This window comes from Danio rerio, chromosome 15 (assembly GCF_052040795.2).
Source record: "Danio rerio strain M-AB ecotype USA chromosome 15, GRCz13ab, whole genome shotgun sequence".
NCBI classification, from domain to species: domain Eukaryota; kingdom Metazoa; phylum Chordata; class Actinopteri; order Cypriniformes; family Danionidae; genus Danio; species Danio rerio.
The window spans coordinates 31,591,659-31,605,036 of NC_141035.1; the positions used below are offsets into that span (position 1 = coordinate 31,591,659).

The window sequence follows — 13,378 nt, forward strand, 5'->3', positions numbered from 1 at the left end:
AGTAATCTCACAAGTATAAATGACTCAATATTAGATTTGGAAAACATTAAGTCACGTCAATAAGGCAGCAGACGTACAGGTTTGTTGCAAATGTGTTTAAATAAAACCTGACACTTGTTTGAAAAGTACTTAAAGCGACATTTTAATAAGCTAAACAAAACAAACATTTCATTCAAGTCCAAAGTAAAAGCTAAGGGGTGAAACTTACATGATAGTCTGTCCTTAGGTCATTCAGTAATATCGACATTCATATCGCCGGTGATAGACGTGATGTTCCCTATGTCTCCAAACCGCACGCACAGCGATAAACCTGATAAAGCTCTCGTTTTCCTTATTTGAATATCAAACATGGAGCCTCACGTGCATAAAGAAGCATTTTATGTCGCATCACAGCAGCGGAAACGCAGAGACACTTGCGAAGTTGCAAAGCGCAAACTGAAAGTGAGCACCGCGCAGCTCGTGGAGCTTGAGGAGAAACGTGACGTGCGCTTCCAACACTGACCGTCCCATTGCATTACTGGGATGCCACTACTGACGCCGAAGATAAGCAGATGAAACATTTCAGAACATTGTCAATTTGTATTTATTGTTTTATATTTCCAATGGCACTAGGTGCAGATAAACCAGTCCATAGGTAAACAAAAAATAATATGGTGCAAAATGTGACTAAACGTTTAAAAGTATTTTTTCCACTATAAAGTGCATTTGATGTCCCACAAGATTGAATCAGTTCTATATGAGCATAATGCAAAATAATGAAATTCTGATGTTTTAAGTGGTTAAACCTTTACACACATGCAGGTAGAATTATAAGTGTTCAGAAATATGTTTTTTGTAAATTTTTGCCATATTCTGAATGATGTGATTTTGCCATATCCCACACACTGCTCAGCCAACTTCAGTGATTTTTGTCTTCAACAAGTTATTTGATAAAATTACTTTTTTTTAATAATACTTATTTTGTTTTCATAATATTATTAATTGTTTTGCACGCGTCCATAAAAATGCTGTCCTCCACCCTGTCATGATGTGGTAAATGCTCCTTTAAGAAACCCCCTGATACTCATTGGCATCCCCATGACTATTTTGCCTTTCTTGAGAGGAGGTTAAAACATCTGCTATGCACATAGTAACTATCTACACTTATTTTTCCTTTTTTCCCCCCGCATATTGTGTTTGAAACTGAATGTTGTCAAGCTTATCATGTCCACCATGTCATAGTAAAATATTAATTAACAATTTAAAAAAATCATAAAAAATACAAAAAATATAGTTTTTTAACTGTGTACAAAGAGCTTAAACAGGGAAAGGTTTCACCAGCTACAGGTACAACATGTGTTGAATAAATATCTTTAACCAAAAATGACCCCTTCATTGTTCACCCTGTCTCAAATACGTCCTTGGGTGAACATATGTATTGCTATTGACACTTTGTTTATGTATGTATGTATGTATGTATGTATGTATGTATGTATGTATGTATGTATGTATTTATGTATGTATGTATGTATGCATGTATGCATGTATGTACATATGTATGTATGTATGTATGTATGTATGTATGTATGTATGTATGTATGTATGTATGTATGTATGTATTTATTTATTTATTTATTGTAATTAATTAATGTTTTTATGTTGCAACTCTTATATACACACAGTACTACACCAGTAGATGCAATCAATGAGTGGACAATACAAGCCTCCATAAAATGGAGCTCATTGACTGTTTGAAATAAAAATACATGCCAATGTCCACCCTGTCATCTTGTTTACCACTGTCATGTTAAACTTTTATGAAAATAAACAAATTATTTATAAACTTTTAAACAATCTTCCGCAATTTCTTATTAACCAATAAGGTCCAGGAATATTGTTTGAAAGTTTGACAAAATATTTTGGATCTTGGGTTTTATTTTGAAAATAATGTGCATCGATTCCATATTTTATTGGGAAATAAATATTTTGTCCATTATTTTATTATTGCAAATAGGCTTTTTGCTAAATTTAAAAAGTTGGGTTGGTAAAGGGACACATTACCTTTCTGTAAATACACATTTTATAATCACACTGTAATGAAAATATACTTATACTACTTTGAATTTGTCCATGACAGAGTTGACAATTTGAGGTTAATTTACAGTTTTTCTACTTCCAAATTCTTACAGCCTAATGTCTAATTAATACAACAACTATGTGGTTACATCAAAAATCTCAAACTTTTCTTTTTTGAAAATTTTAACATCTCAAAGGCATTTTATAATGATAAAGACCCTAATAGGCTACACCTGGATTCTGGTTTCAGTGATTTACAGAAAGAGGATTTGAGGTTTTTTTTTTTTTCAGTGCATTTCCAGTAACTGGCACAATTAGCAAAGCGCCAAGAATTTGTTCAGTTTTCAGATTTAAACAGTATATTAGTGTTTAATCATGCTAGTTAGGCTACAATAGGCTATGTTTCTTCAAGAGACTTCCATTAAATATGGATAAGCAAGTCTACTTTACAGAGAGTGGACTGGTGCTCTTGAGACTTTATCAGTAGTTGACTGACAGGTCAGTTGACCTATAGCCAGGGCCAGACAGAATCTGTGGATTTGTGGCTATTTCTTCGCAGAATGTTGTTAAATAGATAAAAAAAAATCTAAGTAAAATAAATAATTTTTAGAGTACATGATTAAAAAAAAAATTATTTAAGGTTTGCAATGCAAATCCAAGAGACTTGTTTATGACTCACAGATATAATACCCTAAAATATATCACTCTGCAAATTGTATTGTACACAAATCATCCAAACACCTGTATGTTATTCAATAATATAGAATATTTGCTTATATAAAAAAAGGAATAAATATTAACTTACACAAATAAAAAATAGACTGCATGACTTCCTCACCAATCTGCAAGTAATCAGTTTTCTGCATGTGCAGACTCCATGTTGGCCACAGTACATGATTAAGGTAGACCTGCAAGCTGTAAATGTTTAATACTGTTATCAATACTTACAGTAGACATCAATGTTCAAGTACAGACATTATCCTTTACAGAGAGAACCATGTTTTTCTTGGCTTGGCAATACAGTATATATTGTGTTTTTACTTTCTGAAAACACTTGAACACTGTTTTAGTGACTTTATTTATATTTTTTATTACAGAACTGTTTGCATTTTTTGTGGCTAAAGAAACATTATCCAATATGTATACAACGATTACTCCAGCATACTCTAGTTAGTTAGCCTACCTGTTTAGGGCAACAATCCTTTTTTACTAGCATTTTGTTGATATGTGTACAATCCCAGATGGCAAACTGACTTTGATTCAACATCAATTGTTGGTTATAAGAATCAGTATCAGTCATTTATCAAATTTTGACACTGACTCAATGTTTTGGTCGGTACATATGTGTTGTAAACCTGATTTCAATGACTTTCAGGGGGGCTTTACACAGAAATTTGTTTAGGGTTTATCTCACACAACTGACACAAGTACCGATATATTGACTTTTCTTGTTTAAACATTTTTTCGTGATATAGCCTACTTGTTATTTGTAGTAGTATGATAAATTTATTTACAGCACAACAAACTGGCTGGGTTTACATCACATAATTGCCATAATTTCAAGATGACAAAACCTGACATTATATTTGGAGTTGTGCACACCTTCGGACTTGGAATGTTTTTACAGAAACACTATCAACATCTAAACATAGCATCTGAATGAATCTCGGCCTGTCAGGTTGTATTGTGGTCAGTCTTGTTACAAAACAAGTTTATGGTAAACATAATTATGGTAATAGCAATATGATGTTTTTCAATGTTTATCCATGTTTTTAATCTTTCGTGTTACACATGAATGAACTCAACTTGATTCAGAAACATTTCAAAAATCTCAAATGTTGGAGTACAACCTTATCAGATTGTGAGACAAATCAGTCTTCATTCACTCAAATCCAGAACTATAATTGTGTTTGCAAGATGTATTTTTTTTAACCAATATTTCAGTATTTATTCAAGCATATTGCATATTTAAACAGTAATGTGCACGTGCTACTGACAACATACATCCAAAACTAAATAGAACAAATATAGATTAAATACGTTTACACATAGACCAAAAATTCACATTGGAATGATAACATAAGGTGCAGTTACAATCTACAAAGTCCCTTTAAGGCAAGTCTTTTTAATAGGCGGCCATCTTTGAAACACCTCTCGGGCAGTATGCTCGGGCATTCTGTGTAAATGGGGAAATATCAAACTCTCCAAAACTGCTTGCCAAGCTTATCATTAAATTTCATGTTAGGAACCACCAATGAAATTAAATAACAACTGAGTCTTTCATTTCTAAACATCCAAATCACACAAAATCTGCAGAAACTCACATCTGGTCCGAAGCCCCCTACTCCGAGGAGTATCGTCAGTCTATAGCAATCGATGATTGGCTCCTGTACTAGAGAGGGATTTATTCACCATATAGGGATCAATGTTTAGCTCCTGTACTAGTAGGTGGGGCTTTATTCACTATATTGACCCTTACACTTTTCCCAATTCAAAAAGATACGAGTGACATGTCTTGTGTATTCTACAGTCTTTGCAAGTAAACTGACCGATACAGTGTGTCATAATAAATGCCAACACTTTACAATAAGGTTGTATTAGTTAGTGTGAATATATTTATCTACTAACATGAACAGCACATTTATTACAATGTTTACATTTATTTACAGTATCTTCTTTAACGATAGTTAATTGAAATAAAGCTATTAATTCATGTTAACTTACAGTATGTTACTTAATTTTAACATGGATGAATTAGGATTTTTAATAACCCATTAGTAATAATGACTAATAAATGCATAAGTATTGGTTATTCTTAGTTCATATTAAAAAATACATGAACCAACATTAATTAAACCTTATTTTAAAGTGTGAACACATAAATTATTAAATGTGAAAGAAGAGTAAAGACAAACTAGCAAAAAATCTGCCAATGCTACTGGTTTAGGCATGTACAACACATTTGACAGAAGGCAAACGGGATCTAACCACACACACAAACAAACAATACAAATAAATTGTAGGATGCATAACAAGTTCACTTTAATGGTTTTAATTTTAATTCCAATAAACTCTACAACAACATATATATATATATATATATATATATATATATATATATATATATATATATATATATATATATATATATATATTTGTCAGTACTTACTCCTTTCTCTTAAATTAATAAAAAATAGTTTTTATAAAATTCTATATTGGCGATAAATGAATAATTGACAACAACAGTCTTCAACTATACCATAGAACCTGAGCCTACCTGCAAAGGATTGATTCACCTCCATACTGTACGGTACATCAAAACAATTTTCCCAAGGCTCTAACAAGCCCATTAGAGTCCATTAAAAACTCATGCCGAGGCCTTCCCAACTGCACTCTCTTCCAGAAAACATGATTAGAGGTAGCGCCGGCTTTCTAAAAAAACATCTTGTGCCTTGTTATAAAAGCAGTTTGATTGTTTGATGAACAAACAAAGAATGCATCACTCTCAGTGCGTTCCAGCTGAGTCTTGGAAACACTCTTGAAAATTCACTGTCCAGTCAGCCTATGTTAAGATAGCACACTTTTCTTTGTTGACCAGATGTTACCAGAGTTGTTTTTTTATTATTATTACAAACTTTTGGGTTATATCGCTAACTTTATACAGTTAAAGGGAAAATTATTAGCCCTCTTGTGAAATTGTAATTCTTCTCCAAATATTTTTGTTATATTTAACGGAGCAAGAACATTTTCTCAGTATTTTTGATAATATATACACTTACCGGCCACTTTAATAGGTACACCTTACTAGTACCCCCTTTTGCCTTCAGAACTGCTTTAGTCCATCATGGCGAAGATTTAACAAGGTACTAGAAATATTCCTCAGGAAGTTAGCTTCATATTGACATAATAGCAACACGCAGTTGCTGCGAATTTGTCAGCTGCATATCCATTATGCGAATCTCACGTTCCACCACATCCCAAAGGTGCTCTATTGGATTGAGTTCTGGTGACTGTGGAGGCCATTTGAGTAGAGTAAACTCATTGTCATGATCAAGAGACCGGTCTAAGATGATTGACGCTTTATGACATGGCATTTTATCCTGCTGGAGGTAGCCATCAGAAGATGGGTACACTGTGGTCATAAAGGACTGGACATGGTCAGCAGCAATACTTAGGTAGGCTGTGGCGTTGATTTGATGATAATTGGTACTAATGGGCCTAAAGTGTACCAAGAAAATATCCCCCAAACCATTAAACCACCACCTACAGCCTAAATTGTTGATGGATCCATGCTTTCATGTTGTTGACATATCATTTAAATTCTGACCCTACCATCCAAATGTTGCAGCAGAAATCAAGACTCATCAGACCAGGCAACGTTTTTCCAATCTTCTATTGTCCAATTTTGGTGAGCCTGTGAGAATTGTAGCCTCAGTTTCCTGTTCTTAGCTGACAGGAGTGGCACCAGGTGTGGACTTCTGCTGCTGTAGCCCATCTGCCTCAAGGTTTAATGTGTTGTGTGTTCAGAGATGCTCTTTTGCATACCTCGATTGTAACGAGTGGTTATTTAAGTTACTGTTGCCTTTCTATTAGCTCGAAACCAGTCTGGCCATTCTCCTCTGACCTTTCAAACTATTCTCTGTAAACCCTAGAGATGGTGTTGCGTAAAAATCAGTTTCTGAAATTCCAGTAAATACCAGCCTGTCTGGCACCAACAACCATGCCACGTACAGTCACTTAAATCACCTTTCTTCCCCATTCTGATGCTCGGTTTAAATTGCAGCAGATCGCCTTGACCTTGACCATGTCTACATGCAGGGGCAGATTTAGTGAATTGGGGGCCCTAAGCACTTCCAGCCACATGGCCCAAAAGTTCTGAAATGCACCTTTTCTGTATTAATTTATTTTTAATTAATTAATTTTTCTTATATCACTCAATCACCCCTTTTCTACATTTTGTCTTAATGCAATATAATAATAACAACAACAACATGTTAAGCAGTTTGTAAAACTTTTTGAATGATTTGTTTTCTTAAAATGAATTCACAACTAAAAATTATATATAAAATATTACATTTTAAAAACTAAATCTTTACCCGATTTGACTGCTGGACTTCTAAATGATTGAGGTCATTTGCGCGGATGTAATAAACATTAAACATAACATTTTTTATACAATCATCATACAAAATGTGACAGAAAATTATGTTAAACATAAAATGTATATGTATAATTATACTTCTAGAAATTTATTTGAGGACCCTCAGATTTCCTGGGCCGTAAGCGGCCACTTATTATGCTTATTGGTTAAATCTGTCCCTGTCTACATGCCTAAATGCACTGAGTTGCTGCTGATTTGAAATTTGCGTTAACTACAGTAGCAGTTGGACGGGTGTACCTAATAAAGTGGCCAGTGAGTGTATATACTTTCACATTTCAACTTAGTTTGATTTTGAGTTCATTTTTCTTAGTTTGGCTGGGAAAAAGAGCAGTTTTTATAAAAATAAATGAAGAAATATTTAGTTCAAAACCATTAGCCCCCTTATGAAATTGGCTACCGAACAAAACACCATTTAAATTGCACTTGAAGCTGAATATTAACATCTTGCATAATAACTATAGAAACATATTATGTATGGTAATCATGCCAGATATTGTTATTAGAAACTGGTTATCAAAATGGCTTTTTAAAAAATGCTTTAAAAATCAATTCTCATTATTAAACAGCAGTTGGAAAATACTTTAAATTGTCTTCAACTGTACATATCTTTGCTAATAATCTCATACAAAATAAACATCATTGTATACTCAATAATGAAGTATCAATTCAGTCTTGATATAAGCAAGGATAGACTCACCTTTACTATATCAATCAGAGTCTGAAGAATGGACAGTCGCCGCATAATCCACCACAGTCACATAAGGTCACAATGACTCCGTAATGAGGAAGTGCTACATCAAGTCAACCTGCAGCTGTGACAAATGGTGTGTCAAATGCATTGCACAAACAAGCCTGATAAACAAAACCAGTAAAATCTCCAAGGAGATAAGAGCAACGCAATTAGTATTTGACATCTTGAAAGAAGAGATGAATTCATCGCCCTCGCCTGGGTACGATTCAAAAACATCTGGACCCTGAAACCGTTCGATACTTGCACTGTCAATACTGCATGTCTGTATCAAATTAGAAAGAGCTAAATTCACCTGCAGAATTTAATTTGTTGTAGCAAACATAGTTCCAAGTCATTACTTCTTAGAGCTTTAACCTTGACACAAAAATAGCCTTGTCTGTCCTGTAAATGCAAGCCTTTTCCATGAAATGTTCAGTACTGTATGTTAATCTCTTACATTGCCTGAGGACAACTATAGGGCTATCTTGGGCACAATACGCCGACGTTGCTTTTAACTTAACCTCATAACATAAGTTTATTGTGTTCATTAACATAGCAGCGACTCTTAAAAGTATTGTAAAGTTGCTTTGCGTATAGCTTCTATTGCTGGTTCAGTTTTGAATGCATATTAGTAAAATAAGGCAATGCATGGCAGACATTATGTACAAGAAGAAGATAGATTATTCAGTCGTAACTCAGAGAAATGCAACAACTTTTAATAAGGTCTATGAAATCAAGACTGTTAAATCTATCTATCTATCTATCTATCTATCTATCTATCTATCTATCTATCTATCTATCTATCTATCTATCTATCCATCCATCCATCCATCCATCCATCCATCCATCCATCCATCCATCCATCCATCCATCCATCCATCCATCCATCCATCCATCCATCCATCCATCCATCCATCCATCCATCCATCTATCTATCTATCTATCTATCTATCTATCTATCTATCTATCTATCTATCTATCTATCTATCTATCTATCTATCTATCTATCTATCTATATGTCTGTCTGTCTGTTTATCGGTCCGTCCGTCCATCAAGACTTCAAGCTTGCCTTGCTAAACTCTAATTTTTGGTAAGAAATTCCATCTTCTGTACTTCAGTTCTTTGATTAATAATTTATTCTGTACTCTTACAACATATTCTTCAACAGCATTGGTTCTGGATTTTTCTTCTTTAATTGTGCTATCAAAAAAGTCTTGGTTAAGGCATCACAAGCCAAAAGAATCATTAAAGCATGACAATTTTCTTTGAAGCAAATAAGTACATGAAAATCTTCCAAAAAGACAGACTAGAACAATTACATACAGTATTATGCAGTTTGCATCATCTGAAGTGACCAGTTATAATGATTATCAACATTATCATGGTTTTGTTACAGTTTTTCTCAGTGTCTTTGGTGCATTTTTCACAACACTATTTTTGCACAACAGTTAATGCAATTCGCAAAACAATTAGTTCAAACTGCTTAACCTTGTTGATAACCTGCAAAAGCGTGTCACTTGCTCAAAATAGATAGCTCATTCCTCAAAAGAAAGTATTCATTTCAATGAAAGTGTCTGTCATCAAGGTGAAAAGTCCTGACACCATTGCTTATGAACAAGATAGTTAAATGACACTAAAAATGCTCAAGACAGCAGTATATATTTGTGCAGCCATTTGAAAACTACAGTAAGGTTAGACATCACTGCATTTAGTGAGGTATCTGAGTACAAGACACTGAATATGTATGTTTCACATGTTTATAATAATTTATTAAATCTAGATTTATAATCTAATTTATTCGCAGCATTGTGTAAAATAATAAATACACCCTTATTTATAACAAACAAAAACTTCCTTTGGGTAGAGCTGTGCACAACTATAATCTATTCGTTCATTATTTGGCCAAAACCAAAAAGTGTTACTTCGTGCCCCGCTCTTTCCTATACGTCTTGCTGGATGGATCACATTGAAACTGAATACTTCAAATTAATTTGTATTATTTCTGTCAATAAATGTCAGTTTTGTGGTTTGAGTTTCACAGAACCCTCTCGCGCTTCATTTGTTGTGCTTCTTTGTCTACAGTAGCATCATTTTCTAACTGATTATGTATTAAGGAAGGCTTTTGATCAATTTATTTAGCATAGATTTTCTTATATGTGGTTTGCACATGTCCTCAATCATTTGTTTTTAAAAGAAAACATTTGTTAGTGGAGGGTCTGGTTACCATAGTGAAGCGTGTTCTGAGAACAGAACGCATTCCAAAAGTGTACTCTAAGCCTTGCAGCATAGGAGAAACTCTTGTTGGATTGTTGTAGTGGCGTTAAGCGGGTGTGTCTTTCATAGTGACTGAATATCTAACTCCTCTTGTGTTTCTCAGCGATTGAACATCTGCCCATTTGAGTGATTCACGGTGCAAGACCGAAATCCTCATATTTCAGCTACCAAACCCAGAGTTTTGACAGAAAGCCTGAAAACCAAATTTCCATCATGGTTGAGCATCTTCCACCCGTGACATCAGCTGCAGAAATGGAGAGCTCTTTCCCAAAAGCCAGCAAGATCTCCAAGAGCCAGAAGGAAATGCAGCAGCTCAAAGAACTGCCTTTAAACGGCACTAATAGTGAGTCATATTTACATTCTGATATGAATATCCAGTGTTTTCCTGACATAATAATATACTTACTATTAAAACCTAATGTTTGATAGACAGCTGTTTTCTTAAAGAGCTCTGTTAACACATTCCTGTAACATCCACAGCCAGTAACAGAACAAAAGTCCTGTATTTACTCTATTTATCTTGTGGTGTTTACAGAATTATATGTATATTTTCAGTCATTTTCACAAAGCAACTTTAAAATACAGAAACACCACATAAATGCAGTAAAACACAGTTCAATAGTGTGTCATTAACAGTGAGGCTATAGCAGGATGTACGATTATAATAACCTCTGGCATTATTAGTTCATATTGATGATATTATCTCATCAGTTGGCTAATCACAGTGCTGCAGTTAATGAATAGCAGAAACAGAATATGCTGAAATAGTGAATGCTAAATATTATAGTCTATTATTAGGCCATTCAAGTGCATCTTAATGAAATGGTTTGATGTTGAATCTTATTTTTTAGCTTTTCTAACACAACTTTAGTCTAAAATCCCACAGTAAAATGAAGTATTCGCTTTTCTGTTTTAAAATAAAGTGCACTGAACATGTATTTTTATATTGTTTGGTGTATTGACCATTTATTTCTTTAGCCAGTTGTATAAAACATGAGAATAATTACATATTATTATAGTTGATTGCAATAAATAATAATAAAATACAAAATAAAGGTGAAATTTCATGGTTAAATTATGTTTAAATCATGGTAAATGTGTGGTTTAGTTATATACACAAATATATATATATATATATATATATATATATATATATATATATATATATATATATATATATATATATATATATTTGTGTGTTTGTTTTTGGTGAATGTTCATTTAATTTCCTCTTAAATTACTGTGGAGAAGTGTGTCAAGATGTGCAATTGTTTTCCTTTAACAGAGGACAAGAAGGAGAAAGTGAAAGAGACAGAGAAGAAGAAAAAGAAGAGCAAAGTTGCTTTGTTCATCAGAGCGGCCTTGAGATGGTTCTGCTTCTCTCCCAGCTATGAGCCTTTCAGATTTCCATCCTCTGATGGTAAATGATGCTTTTGGCATCTAGATATGTTTTAGACTATAATGTTGTGAATAAACCGTATTTTTACTGCCCTCATCTGGAGTTTAACATGAAACTGACTGTGTGTATGTGCAAACTGCAATCATTTGTTTTCTAACAGATTATGAGGTCTATGAGAAGACGGTGGTCAAAAAGGAGGAAGTGAAGGAGATGATGCAGAAGGAGGAGGTGGTGGCGAAGGAAGTGGAGGTGGTGATGACGGAGGAGGAGGTGGTAGAGAAGGAGGAAGTAAAGGAGATGATGCAGAAGGAGGAGGTGGTGGCGAAGGAAGTGGAGGTGGTGATGACGGAGAAGGAGGTGGTGGAAAAGGAAGAGGAGGTGGTGGAGAAGGAGGAAGTGAAGGAGATGATGCAGGAGGAGGTGGTGGTGGAGAAGGAGGTAGTGATGATGGAGGAGGAGGTGGTGGAAAAAGAGGAGGAGGTGAAAGGACAGGAAAGTGAGGAGGTGGAAAAGAACATGAAGGAGAAAGAGACAATTACTGACATTGTAAGGAAGGAGGAGGTGGAGGAGAGGGTGGTGAACAGGAGGAGGATGACGACAAGGACAATTTACAGTTTGAAAGAGGAGATGAACAGAAAGTTCCCAATACAGAAGCAGCATATGTGGCCCAACAACAGACCTGCCTCCAAGGCCCAGGCTGCACGGCGGGGGAAAAATCACCATATTCTTTTATGGGGACAGAGAAAAGTGTAAAACTCAATAAAGTTGTGTTGAACAAAACAGAAGAGAGTGTGTTGTGTTTATCTGCTTAATTTCTGCTTCAGAAGTGTTGAATGTGTTCTTACAGGTTTCGAACATTCTTACAAATGTCTTCATTTCTGTTCAACCCGTAGAAAGAAAGTCAAACTGGTTTATAACAGCTGAAGGCTGAGGAAATGAGGACAGAATTATTATTTTGGTTGAACTATTCATTTCAAGGCCTAAAAATTTGCTTTTGAGATTTAAGACTTTTTAAGACTCCACTGATACCCTAAATGTCTTAAGGGAGCTAATAGTATTACCCTAGACATGCTCAATAATGTTCATGTCTGGTGACTGGGCTGGCCAAGTCCATTTGTTGGAAGGAAGGAGAAACTGCTATGTTGTGCACAAATTGTTTTGAGAAATGCATTAACTGTTGTGCAAATGTAAATAGTGTTGTAAGAAATGCACCAAAGCGACTGAGTAAAACTGTAAAATGGTTCAATGATACTCTTTTCAATGTCCTTCAAGTGAGTGTAAATAAATCTACGTTTTTGATAACTCCTGTGACCCTTTGCCTTTATGAGAGAGCGCAGGTGTGACTGATGCAATGTTTAAAAAAAATAACTGCCACACACACACACACACACACACACACACACACACACACACACACACACGGCATTGTATCTGAAAATGAACAAACTACAAATACAATTTGCAGCTTTATGCAACTTTGTGATAACATAAAGATCTGCTTTGAAATACAACGTTTAGTTGTTGCTAATCCAATCTACTCATTTAATTGCCTGAATTAACATAAATGTTTTTTTTTTTTTTGGGGGGGGGGACAATTGTTTTATGTTCAGTTCACTTAAATTTGTAAAAACAATTAAGCTAATTTAATCGACTTGTGTTGAGACAACATGAAGTAATTGTGTGGAACACAGCATTTTTTTTCAGTTTATCAGTACAAATTGATTTTCTTATTCAAGATATTTTAAAAGCAATTTGTGTT

General features: G+C 34.5%; 2 protein-coding genes across 8 annotated transcripts in view; one reads left to right on the forward strand and one right to left on the reverse strand.

The window, feature by feature from the left end:
* gpr4 (G protein-coupled receptor 4) overlaps positions 1 to 8,227 on the reverse strand; it is a 50,528-nt gene extending 42,301 nt beyond the window's left edge. For 3 of the 6 annotated variants that reach the window (XR_015508698.1, XR_015508697.1, XM_087283150.1), the window contains exon 1: positions 7,914 to 8,227. The gene's annotated coding sequence lies outside the window, so the exon portion shown is untranslated. Of the gene's footprint in view, positions 1 to 208; positions 451 to 7,913 lie in introns of those variants that run through there. The other 3 variants (XR_015508695.1, XR_015508696.1, NM_001442804.1) reach the window with 1 other exon arrangement.
* Positions 8,228 to 10,183: 1,956 nt separating this feature from the next.
* LOC137487691 (uncharacterized) lies at positions 10,184 to 12,404 on the forward strand. 2 transcript variants are annotated; one of them, XM_087284275.1, is made up of 4 exons: positions 10,200 to 10,563; positions 11,506 to 11,640; positions 11,780 to 11,820; positions 11,909 to 12,404. In XM_087284275.1, exon 4 carries the CDS (start codon positions 11,917 to 11,919, stop codon positions 12,370 to 12,372), a length of 456 nt encoding a protein of 151 aa, XP_087140401.1. In that variant the 5' UTR covers positions 10,200 to 10,563; positions 11,506 to 11,640; positions 11,780 to 11,820; positions 11,909 to 11,916; the 3' UTR covers positions 12,373 to 12,404. The 2 variants fall into 2 exon arrangements, with proteins under 2 accessions (XP_087140400.1, XP_087140401.1); XM_087284274.1 differs by having other exon boundaries at positions 10,184 to 10,563; positions 11,780 to 12,404.
* The last annotated feature ends 974 nt before the right edge of the window (positions 12,405 to 13,378 follow it).

Bases quoted from the DNA above. Each gene is read 5' to 3' on its own strand.
- LOC137487691 (XM_087284274.1), top strand. From the start codon at position 10,434: ATGGTTGAGCATCTTCCACCCGTGACATCAGCTGCAGAAATGGAGAGC. The intron at 10,564-11,505 runs GTGAGTCATATT...TTCCTTTAACAG, and splicing joins GCCTTTAAACGGCACTAATA to AGGACAAGAAGGAGAAAGTG. The intron at 11,641-11,779 runs GTAAATGATGCT...GTTTTCTAACAG, and splicing joins CAGATTTCCATCCTCTGATG to ATTATGAGGTCTATGAGAAG.